Raw genomic sequence first — 16,577 nt, forward strand, 5'->3', positions numbered from 1 at the left:
GATTTACATCCTTTGCATCTGATAACAGTGAAACCACTCGTGTAATAATGTCTCTGCTGGGGGCAGATATGTTTCCTAATGGCTATAAGAAAAAAAAATTCAATGTTTTTTACATTTTTTTGGCAGGTTGCCTTCATTTAATAGTTGACAGTGTAGAGAGAGGGGTCTGCCATGCAAAAACTGATCCCTTGCCAGGAAAAAACATTGCAGTTTAATGATGCACACTGTTTACAAACAGTGTTTGTGCATGAACGAATGTCTCTTATTGGCATGCCAGAGCAAATATGTGCATACAAATACACTGATGCATGCATTATAACCTTACCAAGCCAAGCTACAGATAGAAATGGTGTCACCATGACGATAATTCAATCTGGGGCACAGAATGTTCCCAAATGCCTGCTGGGATCTTAAAAGAAAGGAATCTGGGAGCAGATCTTAGCAAGTCTGGACTAGAAAAATAGTCAGCCGAGGGCTTTGTGGGGGGGGGGCGGGTGGCTGTATGAGGAGAGCAAATGGAGAGAGAGATGTTTGGGGTGGAGTACAGGTACAGGGAGGGAGTAAAGAATACCTGTTTTTTCACCTCAGGATGAATTACTTCTGTGGGAACAGTGAGTTAAGTTGATGGTTCAGCAGAGAAGTAGTGGTGAGTCTCTGTGCTTATGTGTGTGTGTCAGAAGGTGGGTTAAAAAAAAGTGCAGAAGATAAATGTCCCCATGTAATTACCTCACACAGCCTTATGCAATAACTGCTAAATGTAAGAACAGGTAACTTTCCAGCATTGCATTACCACAGGCTTTAAGTTTATTGTAAGTTTCCCAGGACAACAGTCTCAGTACATTTGGTGAAAGCCTTTCAGACTGCTGGGGACAACATGTACAATAGTGAACCACTGACAGCTTTGTGGAGTCTCCACTTGTTTTATGTTTGATCAGAGAAATCAGAGAAACAAACAAGTGGAAACGGGACATCTTTTCTAGGTTCTTTATTCACTCAGCACTGTTCAGCACTCCGCAGCACACTTATAGTGAGCAGCATATGACACGTGAAATACAAGAGACACTCTATACTCAGGCTGAAGAACAGGCAGGCAGCATCACACTTTACTCACTGATTGTCATATTTGCATCATTTTACATTCCACTTCTCTGTGAACCACAACAGCAACAAGAAATGCCGACAATACAGAAAGGGCACTTGACAGTAGTGGTGGTTGAGCATTGACTCTAGAAGAACTAGAAGGGACATCACTGTATGTGCCCCAGTGTTTTGATCGTCACAATTCAGTGCATTTATTGAAATGAAAGACACTTGTGTTTGGTTCATTTGGGGGTGACACAGGCTGGGATCCCTGCCTATGAGGCTCAAACTCAGCAGTTATATTTACAACCAAACAAAAGGTAGGAAACACAATACAAAATTTGGAGAGGGGGGCGGGGGTAGAGGGCTAGAACAGTTAATTCAAAGTAGAAAAGCGAAGCATATTACAAATAATTGTCTCCTGTTTGTGTACTGAAGGCTGTTATTAGCTGTGGTGCTTGTGTTCAGTGAGAAAGAGGGATCGATAAGAGAAGAAGAGAGGGTGACCACGCAGAGGGAAGAACCCAAACAGACATTTATCTGCTGACTGTTCTGTAAAAGATGCACCTCATCCTCCCTCCTTCATCTCATCAACCCCCTTTAGCTTGAACACTAGAGCACCCAAAATGAAGATATCATCAGTAACTCAACTCCCCCCTTTCCCCTCTTTTCCAGGGTATAAAGAAATCAGTGGTTTACACATTTCTCATTCTACTTCCACCAACCATCTACAACCCTTAAAAAATCCCTCAGAGTCTTTCTTTAGGCAGCGGGCACCTTGACCGTGCCCATGATGTTCTCAAACTGTTCACGGATCTTGGTGGCATATGGAGAGAGCAGCTCAGTCAGCTCGTCGATCTTGCCCTCCAGAGAGGTGCGCAGTTCCTGGGCGGTGGCCTCCATCTGGGTCTTGAGGGTCTCAGCCTGGGTCTCCAACTGCTGGCCCAGACCCTCAGCCTGGCTCTTCAGTATGGAGGAGATGTCAGTCAGCCTCTTGGTGGCGGTGTCGCTGGCCTGATGGACGTAGGGCTCAACATGCTCTTTCACGGCTTCCAGGTTCTGAGAGGTGCGGGAGTGGAGCTCGCCCAGGTAGGTGGCCACAGTGCTGGTGGTGAATAAGAAGGAGACATTTAGGTTTCATATTAACAAGGACAAGAAATAGGTTTAAGTCTGAAAGCCTACACCCCACTTACTTGCGGATCCCCTCAGTGTCCTTGTTCAGGCGCTTCTTCAGCTTGTTGGTGTAGGTGCCAATGCGGTTGCGGACATCGTCAGTGTTCTGCTCCATCATGGTCTTGAGCTCACCCAGGTACTCAGTGCTGCGCTCCTTGGCATCCAGCATGTCATTCTGCAGTTTGGTAGCCAGAAGCTGCAGGTCCTGAGACAGCTGACCAGTGGAGGTCTCAGCGTAGGGACCCAGCTTGGTCTGGATGTCATCTCTGTAGGCTGTCAGCTCTGCCATGGTGTCAGTGATCAGAGTGCTGCAAGCAGAACGATAAGATGGTCATGTATGGGACAACTTAGGAGTGTAAGCACAATGCAATGATGAGAGGGTGGTTAGGATAAGAGAAGTAAGGGTTGCATGAACTGGGAAGGGGAAGACAGAGATCTGGAAAACAAGGGAGCATTTGGAGGTTAGGAAGGGGACTAATCACTGCCTATAGAAAATGAAAATGCAAGGGAAGGATAAATTGCTCAAGTTAACTTACTCTAGCTCCCTGCTGAACTGAGAGGCCTTAAGGTTCTGCACAACTCCATCAGCTTGTGTGTTCATCTCAGAGATGTACTGCCAGAAACGATCCACAGAGTCCTCCCAGCGGTTTGGGGTGGCATCAGCCTGGCGCACAGCACGGGCATTGCAGCCTGTAAGGGGCACATGTGGAAAGCATGGGTTAAATACATTAATATACATCCAAACATATGTGGTTGATAAACCCTAAACTAAGAGAACACTTACCAGTGATGACTGCCAGAGCAAGGATCAGAGCTACAGCCTGCATGGTTGTTAGACAGATTCACCTGCGAAATAAATAAGATAAAATAAATCAGCACTACAAATTAACAATGAAATTTTAAAAAAGAGGTAGAACTTCACAAGAGAGCAAATCATTACATTTGTTACTTTCACCACAATATAAGCATCTAGCAACAACAACAAAAAAAACTGTTAACTGAGGTCACACAACTTTAAATATAGCCACATCCAGTAACTGAGCATTGTAGATAATAAAAAACAGTGTAAGACTCAGCTAAGAGGAGTGTCTGGGAGCTGCTATAAGACCTATGCTGCCTCTGCATGCTGCGCAGCCCTTTCACTCACCTGAGAGAATGAGCCTCCTCCGTGCTCCCTGTCCGGTGACTGAGGGCTTTTATACGGTCCCGGGAGGCTGCTGCTGCTGCTGAGCACGCCTTCATGTGGTGAGGATGATGATGATTTGTCCACACGGGATCCTGTTTGCTTCCACGCAACGTGCCACCAACACGGCGTCCGAAGTTCTCACCGGTTTGCATTGTTTTAGGGGCCGATTGAGCAACCGGGCTGTCACAAGAATAAACGGGGGTAAAAGTTTCACGTCCACGATCAATGTTTTTTTTTTTTTTTTTTTGGCGTTTATTTTGTTTTCGTGTTCTTCACACAATAGACAATTCTTTAACAACGATGAGCATTTGATACCGTTCAGGTGTTACTGCCAGGAGCAGGATATCTTTTCCCCCATTTAATGTTGCTTTATTCTTACTCTCAGTGGAAACAGTATTCAGACCATTAACTTGAGCAAGAGAGGCAAAAAAAAAAAAAGAAATACTTGCACGTAAAAGTACTGCACTCAGAGTCTGGTATATGAACAGCAAAATGTTAAGTGTCAAAATTAAAGGTACACATTAGGCAGCAGAACTAACCCACTGTAATATCATTATACAGTGTATTATATTGTAGCTGGTTGCTGAATGTATAGCTGAAGCTATAGGCCTACTCTATGTACTGTTGGTGGTTTGCTTGCCTAGTATGATAAGCTTTTAAGCATGATGACATGATTTAGAAAACACTAGTGTCCTACAAAGTAATACAGATTTTGAATTCAAAGAATTATTTTATGGTGGTATTGTTACTTTTACTCTTTTACTTACTTCTGCCATTGATTATTGCAGGTTCGGTGTTCATTATCACCGTGTGGTTTCATCTGAATATAAATCCTCCTGGCACCAGGATGTAACTTCAACTATCATGTATGCATTTCTATCAAAATGCTCTGCCACTGCTGGCCATTCACACCCCACCTATCCACAACCCCCAACATATGAGGCTGTTCCAATGGTGAATGTAGCAAATGTGAATTTTATTCAGATCATGTAATGTACTTGCTGTACCGTACAACTGCATGAAGTAGAGCTATAAATTACGGGAAGGTGCCTGAAGTTGGTACAAATAAGGTGTCAGCACAACAAGATGGGCATGTTCAGGCTTGGGGATATACTCAAATGCAGTAAGACCATTGCTCAAAAGAGGGATTATGGCTAATAAAATACAGAGAACATAAACTACATTATAACCTCTGAAAAAACGGTATGATGACAATGAACAAGAGAAGTAAATTACACAGGAGGCACAAAGGGCAAAAAGGCACAATCTGTTTCACAGTCTGTTTCTTTGTTGTAAGTTTTGGAATAAGAAAGTTATTTCCAACAAATTTCCAGGATTTTGAAACTGGCTCACGAAAGGGGAAGTTTAATGCAGAAAGAAAGTGTTTACTCCAGCCTATTGAGCAACAATGTTTGTGTTTAATGTTGTGAGCACCCGTGCATATTTTTATTGGACCGTCATCTCCACCACACACAGATCCACACTTGGCTCCTCCATTAGACAGACCTGTTATTTTCTTGTTATGACAAAGATTTGAAAACATTGTTGGCAGGGAATTTAACACAGACTTTCCTAATGCCAAAAAAAAAGCTTCACCAATGAATCACAAAGTGCCAGACCCAAAAACAGTAAATTCAAAAGTAAAAGTTACTGTTAATTTAACTTAATTTAAAAGAGATTATCGTTGATAAGACTGTCATTGATAAATGTTGCTATCTTGTCGTTGTCACACCACACTACAAGGAAATATTTTAAGATGGTAGCAGCAAAGATCCTAGTTGAGAGCCTTCATCTCTTTGTGGTGACCTGTACAGAAAGTAGGGAAAACAGTGCATTATTTGCATATCAAACTTTGATGAAACAGGTTTTATTCTGTCAAGTTCAACTCTGATTCCTTCACTGCCCATGTGTAATGACCTTTGCCCTTTAGGACTCAGCCTCTTTGTTGTCAACCCAACAGATTTCTGTGTCCTGTCACTTTTCACAGAAACCCATCTTTACACAGGAACAAAGTTTGGCTTGGTCAGGTAATTAGTGTGAGAACATGATAACATTTACATGCGATAACCCAAAGAGGTGGACTATGTGTTTAGTGATGAGGAGATTGTACCAGATTGTCCACCTATTTATATGAAAAAGTTCTTTGCTCTCCTGAAAGGGTGAGAACAACGAGGTGAAACAGTTTAGTTTCCAGTTCAAACTCAGCAAGTTAAGGTGTCATTTCTATGTTAAAAACAAAAAACCTTTGACCTCCACAACAATAGTGTATCACTTGAGGAGGAGTGTCGCACACATGAAGATACTGTATGTTCAGCTAGATAAGAAGGCCGGTCCTGTTCAAAGACACAAATCAAGATCAGTATTTTAATCCCATCGTTCTGAGCAAAATGTTCTCATTCAACTGCTTTTCACATTTTACACCTTCATTCAGATGCCATGACCCCATCTTATTTCATGGGAATATGTTTAGTTTTTTTGTTTTGTGCTGACAGAAACATTTACAGCTACTCAGATAAATCTCCAGTAAGGAGATGAAAGACGCTGACGAGCTATTTTGTGGGTTTTTTGTGCAGAGTGCGTGGACCAGAGTGACCACCCAGCACGCATGTAACAAGAAAGATTACAACCACATAAACCCACAACGCCACCATGCAGGACAAAGAGAGAGAAGGCACATGGGGAAGTGAAACTGAATCAAGAACCATGAGGTAATACAGTTAAGTATCTGACACAGTCACCTAAACTACATCTGCTTCTTCTTTTACTCCACATCAACAGAGGCAATGTCTAATACCAGAAGGTAGTGTGTAGGAGGGCATCTTTAAATAGTTTGAACCAAAGTAACCCCTGCCTGATGATGTTCTTGACTGGAAGCTGGTTGGAAGACTTTGGTTTTTGGTTAAGTCTGGATGATCACCCCCTACTGAACAGGGAGACGTCTGTTTAGATGAGTCAGCGGGGTTACTGCAGTTGATGTCTGTGGGTTAAGAGCTGTTGAACTGGATGTTCAAGTTCAAAATTAAGTGTTTTTCTTGTAGCATAACCCCCCCCCCCCCCCAACCATCATTTGGTTCTGAGTCAGTGGTATCAGCTGATGGAGATATGTGCTGACAGAGCCAAATGTCTGAGTAGGGCTGCTGAGTTTATTGCACCGTCTCTCTGTAATGAAGGGGTCACAAGTTTGATGCATGTAGCAGCTAATGCTTGGGGTGGTAAGCTAATGGTGTACTCGTCCTTGTTGTATCTGCTGTCTGGTTGTAAAATAGGTAATGTCTTAATTTATTTTCTTTTCAGGATTTATGAATGTATTCTGACTCATTATTATGACAACATTCAAAACCTCCAGTTCATTTTTAACAATCGTAGTTATAATAGTGCAAAACAAGAAATGAAAAACAAAACCCAGTGAAAGCATTTACATTATGTTAATATATCAGGAGAGGTGTTAAAAGTTTTAGAACATGCATAATCAGGATATACCTAAAAGCCATCACATAATCAGACTGAAGGAATCAGAGCTGCATTTGTGCTTGGAGGGTTAACGGTGAGCAGAGCCTGTGACAGCTGGGGGCAGAACAGAGGAATGTTGTTTGCCACAGGGTAAGGCAGCGTGGGAGCGATCTGGCAGCAAGGACGGAGGCACAAAAGGAAAACGAAAAAACAAGGTGGAAGCACAATGTTTTCATGAACTTCTAGACTTGCACAGACAAACCTGGACATGCCCTGTCCAATATCCACAACTCAATCTTAACAGGGCGTGCCAGGCAGGGGGGACAGGGGGGATTTTGCAACTAGATGCTGAACAAACAGGAAAGGCTTTATTCTCCACTGATTCTTATGAGCGGTTAAGTTTCTTCCTTTCTTAGAAATGCCAACATTTAATCCATGTATTAAAAACTGGCTGACCACTACGTTGCCCTTATAAGCACTTAAATATATATATTACAGTGACTCTATAGTATATGTTCACCAGAGGACACTCTGGTTTCTTCATTCTATTGGAGGTTGGTTTCACCCACTATTGTGCAGCAGCCAATTCCAAAGACGTTTCTATTCTTTATGTTTTAATATATGTGGAACTATTGTTAAGCTCGGGCCACATTTAGGTAATGATGTGTGTAGTTGTTGTTTTTCATTGATTTATTTATTTTCCATTTAAATTTGATATTTGATATACTGGCATTACGTGCAAGAAAAACACATTTCACATCCTGAAACCTTATCACCACTCAATAATTTCATCATAACTTTGTAAAAAACACAACAGACTCGCACACTTATGTTTTGCTTTCACTTTATTCCCATAAAATGGGCAGAGAACACTGTGGTCACAGACCAACATTCAATATTTATAATTTATCAGTCTTTAACACTGTAAATATAGCTATAGACATCTTCATATCTCAAAATTGGTGAGCTTGTCATCATATTGTTGACAACATGGATGTGTTCCTGAAATCAGAACTGTGTTTCTTTAGATGCAGTGTCTTTCTGTTAAACATGAGGTGGAGAATGACTTAGTTGGCTTTGACAAAGGACTCATAGAGGGCGGTGAGACGAGCCTGGAGGTCCTGGGCGTAGGGGTCCAGCCTTTCCCTCAGCTCATCAACGTAGGGGGTGGCCATTTCTTTCACCTGCTGGGCTCTCTGGGTCAGCTCGCTCTGGACCTGCTCGGTCATGGGGGCCACACGCTCCTTGAAGTCCTGCAGGTGCTGGTCCACCTTCACCTTCAGGTCGTCAGCGTAGGGCCCCACCTGAGCCTGCAGATCCTTCACACTCTGCTCCAGGCTGGTCTTCAGTTCCTCGCTCTTCTGCATCAGGGTGGCCCTCAGGGTCTCGGAGTCCAGGGAGTCTGCGTAGGGGGCCAGCTCCTGCTTGAGCTGCTCGACTCTCTGCTGGATCTGGACCTTCATGTCCTCAGTGTAGGGCTCCAGCTTCTCTCTGACTGTGCTAATGTCTTGGGTCAAACGCTCTCTCAGCACATCAGCCTCTGTGGTGACCTTGGTGATCAGATCCTGGGCGGCAGGAGGAAGCTGCCCCTGGAGGCTGACTGCATACTTGTTGGCCATGTCAACACTTTCTGTCAGACGGGCACTAGACATTAAAGTGAACAATGAGATAAATATTAGTCTTAAGTTCATATTCTAGTTGGGAAGAAGAGCATCTCTGTTGCCAGTATCCAGTTCTTTACACTATTAACATGTGACACATTTTGCATGGCCTACCTGACATCCTGTCCAAACTGAGTCTTCCTGATCATCTGAACGGTGTCATCAGCAGTCTGGGTGGCCTTGGCAACATAGTCCCAGAAAGCATCAGTCAGCACTTCCAGCTGTGGCTTGGGTGCATCAGCATAGAAGAGATTGGCATGACAGCCTGTTGGATGAAGACAAGATATAATTTGAGAGAATTTTCAGCCATGCATGAGAGCCTGTGGTGAGGTTTGACATGTAACTCTTTATCTTGAAAATATCACTTGATATTTTTTTCATACTTCAAAATTCCCAATAGAATAATGATATTTTGCTGTCATACTCACCAGTGAAAACGGCAAGGACGAGCACAACAAGGACCTTCATGGCTCTTAGACCTTAAGACAAGAAAATACCAGTAAGTCACCACAGCGAGCGGTAGGCAGTCAGGCAGCACCTCTTAGTTCTCCATCTTACCTGAGTTTGCGAGTGTATCTGCAAGTCAACTTGGAAGTGCTTGTGTTGAGCTGGTGAGATTCTGCAGCTTATATAGCGAGTCAGAGAGTAATGATCCCAAAGTCCAGGTGCTAGTGCCCTGCTGTCACCCTGCCTCACCCTGCTATCTTCACTGACATCCTGTACCAGAGAATCCATGTAGTATACATGCACAAGCCCAGACTGTTGTACCAAATCACATAAACCTAGAGTACATAACCCAGTTTCTGCAGCTTCATACATCAGTGATTGTTTGGCTGACACCATTTTTTTTTTATTTGAAACCCTGACGACTGCTGTATTCTTTTATTGCCTTACTTGATGTAACTACATAAATGTACGTGTGATTAATCAGTGTTAGTGTGTGACAAAATCCATAAGTTTAACCTTAAACAAACCCTGTCCTCACAGGTCTGTGGAATCACCTAGCTTTTCTCAGCCATCCTTCTTTAATTTCTTTTGATGTGCAGCTTTGATTAGATATATGGTAGGTGTTTTATTGTCTCTATCCACTTGGCATTTTGCCACCTAACGTCACAGTAACTTAAGGTCTAGTTTCTGTGTCACGCCAATGTTCAGCAATCTCAATGTGTCAGTCTGGCCAAAGGTTAGTAGTCTCCAACACCGTCAGCCTCTGAAGGACAAAGTAGCTGCTGTTTCACACCAGACAAGCCATAGTTCAATTCTCAGAAACCACTTTTCAATAGAGGAATTCTAGTGTAATTTATTTTTCTTCAAGTTGTGAACCTTTTTTTTTCTTTTAGACAAAGACAGATTCCTTTGGAGTGTCTTAGACTTGACACTTTGAGATTTTATTTTTGCCCTGAAAGTAATTTAATAAATAAATGATAAATAAATGTTTTCCAATTATTTTTCTCAGTCTGTGTGATTGTGTTTGTTTGTATCTGGTTTCACAAACTGGTCCAAATGTGTAAAAGCCAGTGTATGCCATGTCAGAATTCATTCTGTTGTGATAACGGCTCACATTTTCAGACAGTCTCTCCTGGTAGACAAAGTTAGAAATAGTTCAATGCAATGAAATAAAAAAGCGAATTAGAAAGAGAAGCTCTGTTCTTGGCTCCTCTCTCACCTCCTCACTGCTGACCAATCACGACCTGAAGCGTGTATGAATGTCAGATCATCACTTTCAGAAAGTTTCAGAAAGGTTGATGGGGGTCTACTCAGTCACTGTTTAGTGTGAGTGTTTCAGAGGATTGCTCCCACTTTTGGAAATGCTTAAATGTGTTTATCCATGGGGAGATTTCTTACAGTCCTTATCTATCTGTAAATAACTCTTGCCATCTGCCATCAGTTTCAGTATTAAGGCCTGAGATGTAAACGTGTCAGGGAGATCCAATGCCGCTTTGACAGCCAGCTGGAAAATATTGTACTTTTGAAGGTGTAATGCACAAATTACACCTGCTGGATAGTGTAAAATATTTCATGTGATCATTTTAAGCCTTTTTCAATATAAAACATTTGAGTGCCTCGTGTTATTTTATTCACGTTGCTTGTACCAAACACAAAGTCCACTCGTGTAAGGATACCAAGGTTATCTGGAGTCATCTGCAAGCTTTTACTGCTAGACTACGTGGATAGTTAATCTCTTTATCCTAAATGCTTTCTAGAGAGGGGCCAGAGCAGAGCTACTGCAATATATCTTGTGGTGTGAGATAGGTTCATGTTGTCAGGACATTTCTAAAAGGCACATAATCTCTGTATTAGATTGTAAGGTTGTGACTGCGTGTGTGCATCGAAGCCTCAGCAGTCATGTGAGAGGCAGCAGAAACAGGAAGAGAGCCATTGTGACAACATGGCAGGGACTCCTGGACTTTGGGCTCTTGAGTACAACTGTCACCTGGCTTCAGTATATATACACAGAAGCGCCGCTCTGTCACACTCTTAAACGCACCAAACCCTGAGAGACACACAAGCCAAAAGCAGGTGAGAACTATACTACATTTCAAAACACAACTTTACGAGACAAATATAAATGTTCTAACTTTGTTAATGCAGCCCGAAGGTTAACAGGATCATAATTGTTTTTCAGCAGGACAGAATCATGAAGGTGTTTGTGGTACTAGCCGTTGCAGTGCTGTCTGGTAAGTGCTTTTGTTTCTTGCCTTTTCAGCATGTCAAAGATAACTTAGGCTGACTTTGCTTGATGCATGATCAGAATAAACTGAATGGCTTAACAATCTGCACTACTCAAACTAATCTCATCTCCATCCGACAGGTTGTCACGCCAACCTCTTCTACGCTGATGCACCCAAGCCACAGCTGGAAGTGCTGACTGATGCTTTCTGGGACTACATTGCCAAGGCCACCCAGACTGCTGATGACACAATCGAGATGATCAGGAAGTCTCAGTTTGGACAGGAAGTCAAGTAAGTTGTGTGACATACAAGACCATGATGACCGTAACTGGTTTTACACAAATCCCTTATGGTCTAACGGCTACTTTGCCCATCTTCTAGTGTCCGTCTGGCAGAGAGTGCCGATATCGCCAACAAGTACGCAGTCACCCTGCAGAAGCAGCTTCCCCCTGCAGCTCAGGACCTGATGACCAAGATCACTGCAGAGGCTGATGTGTTGAGAAATGTGCTGACCCAGGAGCTGACCTCCGTCAGGGATAAGCTGGAGCCCTACACCGAGGACATGAAGGCCCAGATCCAGCAGAGAGTCGAGCAGCTCAAGCAGGAACTGGCCCCCTACGCAGACTCCCTGGACTCCGAGGCCCTGAGGGCCACCCTGATGCAGAAGAGCGAGGAGCTGAAGACCAGCCTGGAGCAGAGTGTGAAGGATCTACAGGCTCAGATGGGGCCCTACACTGACGACCTGAAGCAGAAGGTGGACCAGCACCTGCAGGACTTCCAGAATAGCGTGGCCCCCATGACCGCAAAGGTCCAGGTTGAGCTTAGTCAGAGAGCCAACCTGGTGAAACAAATGGTGGCCCCCTATGCTGAGGACCTGAGAGAAAAGCTGGACCCCTATGCTCATGACCTTCAAGCCCAGCTCATGTCCCTCTACCAGTCCTTTGTCAAAGCCAACTAAGTCATCCTCCACAGTCAACCTGCTCCATCACTGACCAAGATGCCACCCTTGTTTGGTCTACCTCTGTTTGAAGCGTGTAATAATTTAAATATCTGAATTGTACTGTAAACCAAATGAAATTGGGTGTTTATCCCCAACATAATATTTATTGCTAAGTGTAATATTTGCAAAGCAAACCTCTGCACTTCTGTCAAACATGTATATACTTAGTTTTTATTGTGTGTTGTGAAGTTGGAAACTGTAAGTATTTGCAATTTCTGTAAGTTATGAAAAAATAAATGGATGAATCTGGAAAATACGAATCATCACCTCAGTTTTCTTTGTGGTCTCTTACAGGATATGTATCTCATCTTTAAATCTAGTCACAAAAATCTTCTTTCAACATGTATTTCTACAACTATTTAAGAACATGCTATGTATTTCCAAGCCATCTGGGCAGTACTCTGACAAAGTGTGATCACTACATAAACACACAGAGGGAGTACTGTAGTCACAAGCCACAGTGGCACATGTGCTGTTTTTTTTCCCAGCAGGCAGCTAGTATTTTGATATAATCTGCCATGTCTTAACATGTCCTGGCTCCTAGTTTTTCCAGAGGCAGACTATTGTTCTTGTTCCTGTCATTGCTTGTCATGAAACTGCACCTTCCTGGTGTCAACAATAAACGTAAGAAACTGCTGTGAGAAACGTGGATGACCAAAGTGATGTGAAAGAGGCCTAGACAAATGAATTATAGGCTGATTCTATTAGATTATACATAAATATTGTTGGAAAAAAGAATCAGATGCATTGTAATTTGCTTCTGTTTAAAGTAACTTAAGTGTTTTGAACACCACAGAATTCTTCTTACCATAAAAAACAAAAATTGTGTAACCCTTTATTGTTGTGAATATACAACACAAAACCTTATCCTTCTTATCCTACCCCTATTGACAGTGCCAGCATCCAACGTGGAGGGTCAGAGTCCAGTGACAACACACACACACTCACATGCACGCACAATACACACACTATACATGTTAGTTCCCTGGTTACTTTAAAACAGAGCAACCAAATAATGAGAATGAGTCATTCTCCAGACATCTCACAATTATCAATCATTAATCATAAACTGGTCCCTCGTGGGTTTTATTTGAAGAGAGGAATATTGTGTTTTGACCGAGAATAACTTTTTTGACCGATTCTTCATAGAACAAAAATGATTTTATGAATATCAAAAGTTTATTCAAACACATCAGTCATCAATGCACTTGTAGGATATAAATTTGTCCTTTTTTGCCGTAACTCCTAAAAATTCAGTCTGCCCTTAATCTGATTACAGCATTTTAAAGTGCTACATTCACTGAGGCGCAAATTGGTCAAACTATTGGAAATCTCTGTGGGACCTTACAAATGCAAATCTGATCTCACATTTTCATGTGTCAGCCTGTTTTATACCCAATTAGCACTTGTGTGGGCACCCAGGAGCACTACTCACACTGCAGTCAAGACAGCCAAAGGGCATTGTTAAGGCCTTTATCCCAACGACCACTTTTTAAAGCTGAAGGCTTGACTGATGTCTGCCCCTTTCAGACTCCACGACACAGACCACTGAGAGGAGGGAGCTGTTGTGTGACGCACACAAGTGTCTTTGAACAGGACATGTCTTGCCTTATTCACCTTAGTGGTAAATAGACATTGTTGTTTTGATGTAGATAAAAGGTTGTTACTGGACTGCTGCAGCTAGTTTGATAAGAATCAGAGCCTGTGGACACGAGATGATACCGTCACAGTATCATGTTGATAGGTCATTGAAAATGCTCTCAGGCTGTGCTGTTTGTTCCACCTTGTTGTCCGCATAACTATGGGCTGACAACAAGGTGTCAGCCCATAGTTATGACATGTACATGGGGTGATTTTTGTTGAAAGTATATCAGAGATGTTTTTCTTTCCACTGATTGGCTCAAAAGATTCCTGCCTTTGATCAACAGCTCAAGTCAACCTAAACAAAATTTGCCCACTGTAAGCATTCCAAAGTTATTACTTATTAGAGACCAATTGTATTGGACTGCAAAAGGGAAACTAGCTTTTTTGTCAATGAAAAATGTGGTTGGAAAATATCTCATTTCTGAGGTACTTAAAGTTTACTTTACTACATTTATTTGACAACTATAGTTACTGGTTACTTTTCACAAGATTTTACACACAAAGACACAATTAGATTAGTTTATAATATATGATGCATTGTAATGCATTAATCATAATAATCCTATATACTACTACTACTACTCTACTACTACTGATAATAATAATAATAATAATAATAGTAATAATACCATTGTGATTAATGAGTATTTCTAATACTTAAGTACATTTTGTACTTTTACTTAACATATTGTGAAGACCTTTTGCTTGTGATGGAGTATTTTTCATCTGTGGCATTGGCACTTTTACTTAAGTAAATTATCTGACTATTTCCTTTCACCACTGATTGTAGGGTAAGTCATTCAACCTCCAGCTTCAAGTGCTCTTGAATGGCATGAAATGCATCATGCCACACTGTAAAACCAGATGTAATAGTGGAGGCTGCACTGCCACCCAGTGACAGAGCAGTGTAAGAGCTTGGGCATAAATAAAATCTCCTGGTGTTACAAAGGGCAATGACGAGTGAATTAGCAGGTAAATGTTCAGTTATCTTGTCACATGATATTAGATTTTATTTTTTATGAAAAAATTCTGTATTGACCACTCAAGCTCATTCTGACTACTAGTTGAAAATCTGCTACAGATTGCCACTGATGAGTAGCTTAGAAGTGGCTGTTTTTCTTTTGTCCTGCTCATTCTAAAAATGTTGTTGTAAAATCATAAATAGTGGTATATAGCATAATATATAAAAATAATAATCAATCTTTTGCTGTCTTCATTTAATGTTAATACTTTTTTATGACACACTGAGAAGATTATGAAAAGTGACAATACTCAAAAATATATAAATAAAAGACCTGTTGTGCATTTTTGGTGTACATTACTATGGTACAATCATTATTTGTCTACTGTAATTTACTTTTATTTTGTACCAAATAGATAAAGAACACAAACATTATTTGCTGCTGTTGACAGAGAGGAAACATTGAACTGAGTTTATAAATGCATTTAATGGTTGACCACTTCTATCATGTCACACATAATACTTTTGTTAAGTATGTAAGTCACAAGGCACAGTACATGGCATAACATTGTCTGAAGGCTAAAACCATCAATCAGTAACAGACCAGGAGCACTAATGGTCCTGCATGGACGCTAAATTCTCTTTTTAAGTCAGAACATGCATGAAAGATTTCTTTCATTTGTGTTTTTGTCTTCACTCTTCTTGTTCTCAGTCAGGCTCAGTCAAAACGTGATGACAGCTGTAGGGCTGTTTTGCTTGTGTTGTCACAGACAATCAAATCTGAGGAAACCACAAAAACACAGTTCTGATGGAGAAGATTGTCAAACTCTCCACAAAAAATGTGGTCATAAGTACAACATAGAGAAATATTTAAGATTTAAATGTGTGTGTATGTATTTGTGTATATGTATGATGATAATTATGTGTGTATGTATTCGTATGTGTATATGTATGTATGTGTGTATGTATATGTGTATGTGTATACATATCTAATTCTTTCATTCATTCATTCATGTATAGTTTCATCTTGTTTATGTTTCTGAATGTTTTATTTACTTTGTAAAATTTCCTTGGGCGTCTTGAAAAGTGCTTATAAATAAAATTAATTATTATCAAAAGTTTTCAGGGGCAAGTATGTGAGTATAGGATATTTTTCATATCTCCAAAAACATGATTATACAGTGTGTTTCCTATATTCAAGGTGGCAAAGATTCTTCAATATAGAATTTCTTAATTCTACATTGGCAACATTTGCAAAAGACATAATGGTTGACTTCAATTTCATTATAATTAAATGTACAAAATGAGCGTCAGAACATGAGTAAAACACATCTAGTCAGTTTTCAGAGCAAGTTTGAGATGGATGAAACATGCTTGTCAACACAGGGTCCCTCTGGGGAAATGAAAATGTCATGTTGACGGTGTTTGTTTTGATGGATGAAAGTGTAACAATGAGGGACTCATGTAGGCTACAAATACAGGTTTATGTAACATTTGTTTACTGATCATGCCTTGGATATCCTGACACACCTCTCTCTGTGGAAGTAATCTTTTTCTGTACCATTCAATCCTGTCACACAGGAGATAAAAGGTCAGGAGAGTTTGCCAGCTATGTGAAACATGATTTAACCAACACAAGCAAGGAAATTTCATTATCTGTTATTTGTGTAATGTGGTTACACTGTCTTTTAACCCTCATCTTCTGTTTGGGGTCCTGGAACCCCTCTTCATCGGCACTAAATCATACTTA

The 16,577-nt window shown here is 41.2% G+C and overlaps 6 protein-coding genes across 9 annotated transcripts in view; 1 reads left to right on the plus strand and 5 right to left on the minus strand.

The window, feature by feature from the left end:
* Positions 1-16,577, minus strand: part of apoc2 (apolipoprotein C-II) — a 76,189-nt gene that overhangs the window by 15,099 nt on the left and 44,513 nt on the right. The gene's annotated exons all lie outside the window — the stretch shown is intronic.
* The window catches only part of apoc4 (apolipoprotein C-IV), a 54,551-nt gene that overhangs the window by 8,855 nt on the left and 29,119 nt on the right, over positions 1-16,577 (minus strand). The window lies entirely within an intron of this gene.
* apoc1 (apolipoprotein C-I) overlaps positions 1-16,577 on the minus strand; it is a 54,665-nt gene that overhangs the window by 4,468 nt on the left and 33,620 nt on the right. The window lies entirely within an intron of this gene.
* Positions 971-3,490, minus strand: apoeb (apolipoprotein Eb). Its single transcript, XM_071469455.1, has 5 exons — positions 3,401-3,490; positions 3,038-3,099; positions 2,790-2,943; positions 2,274-2,561; positions 971-2,185 (listed from the first exon to the last, which is right to left on the minus strand). Exons 2-5 carry the CDS (start codon positions 3,078-3,080, stop codon positions 1,843-1,845), a joined length of 828 nt encoding a protein of 275 aa, XP_071325556.1. The 5' UTR covers positions 3,081-3,099; positions 3,401-3,490; the 3' UTR covers positions 971-1,842.
* LOC139613608 (apolipoprotein A-I-like) lies at positions 7,717-9,192 on the minus strand. The gene is made up of 4 exons (XM_071470398.1): positions 9,109-9,192; positions 8,979-9,029; positions 8,665-8,815; positions 7,717-8,533 (listed from the first exon to the last, which is right to left on the minus strand). Exons 2-4 carry the CDS (start codon positions 9,016-9,018, stop codon positions 7,957-7,959), a joined length of 768 nt encoding a protein of 255 aa, XP_071326499.1. The 5' UTR covers positions 9,019-9,029; positions 9,109-9,192; the 3' UTR covers positions 7,717-7,956.
* On the plus strand, positions 10,982-12,482 carry LOC139613540 (apolipoprotein A-IV-like). 2 transcript variants are annotated; one of them, XM_071470276.1, is made up of 4 exons: positions 10,982-11,070; positions 11,177-11,228; positions 11,363-11,513; positions 11,604-12,482. In XM_071470276.1, the coding sequence occupies exons 2-4, from the start codon at positions 11,189-11,191 to the stop codon at positions 12,178-12,180; spliced, it is 768 nt and encodes a 255-aa protein (XP_071326377.1). In that variant the 5' UTR covers positions 10,982-11,070; positions 11,177-11,188; the 3' UTR covers positions 12,181-12,482. The 2 variants fall into 2 exon arrangements, with proteins under 2 accessions (XP_071326377.1, XP_071326378.1); XM_071470277.1 differs by having other exon boundaries at positions 10,988-11,070; positions 11,180-11,228.

Source organism: Trachinotus anak, unplaced genomic scaffold, assembly GCF_046630095.1.
Source record: "Trachinotus anak isolate AG129_WGS33_773 ecotype Australia unplaced genomic scaffold, CSIRO_AGI_Tana_v1 ptg000032l, whole genome shotgun sequence".
NCBI classification, from domain to species: domain Eukaryota; kingdom Metazoa; phylum Chordata; class Actinopteri; order Carangiformes; family Carangidae; genus Trachinotus; species Trachinotus anak.

Excerpts from the sequence above, each read along its gene's own strand:
- apoeb (XM_071469455.1), bottom strand. The coding sequence starts at position 3,080 with ATGCAGGCTGTAGCTCTGATCCTTGCTCTGGCAGTCATCACTG. Across the intron at positions 2,944-3,037 it reads TGCTCTGGCAGTCATCACTG|GCTGCAATGCCCGTGCTGTG; the intron begins GTAAGTGTTCTC and ends TGCCCCTTACAG. Across the intron at positions 2,186-2,273 it reads GACACTGAGGGGATCCGCAA|CACTGTGGCCACCTACCTGG; the intron begins GTAAGTGGGGTG and ends ATTCACCACCAG.
- LOC139613608 (XM_071470398.1), bottom strand. The coding sequence starts at position 9,018 with ATGAAGGTCCTTGTTGTGCTCGTCCTTGCCGTTTTCACTG. Across the intron at positions 8,816-8,978 it reads CGTCCTTGCCGTTTTCACTG|GCTGTCATGCCAATCTCTTC; the intron begins GTGAGTATGACA and ends TTCATCCAACAG. Across the intron at positions 8,534-8,664 it reads CAGTTTGGACAGGATGTCAG|TGCCCGTCTGACAGAAAGTG; the intron begins GTAGGCCATGCA and ends TTTAATGTCTAG.
- LOC139613540 (XM_071470276.1), top strand. The coding sequence starts at position 11,189 with ATGAAGGTGTTTGTGGTACTAGCCGTTGCAGTGCTGTCTG. Across the intron at positions 11,229-11,362 it reads AGCCGTTGCAGTGCTGTCTG|GTTGTCACGCCAACCTCTTC; the intron begins GTAAGTGCTTTT and ends TCCATCCGACAG. Across the intron at positions 11,514-11,603 it reads CAGTTTGGACAGGAAGTCAA|TGTCCGTCTGGCAGAGAGTG; the intron begins GTAAGTTGTGTG and ends CCCATCTTCTAG.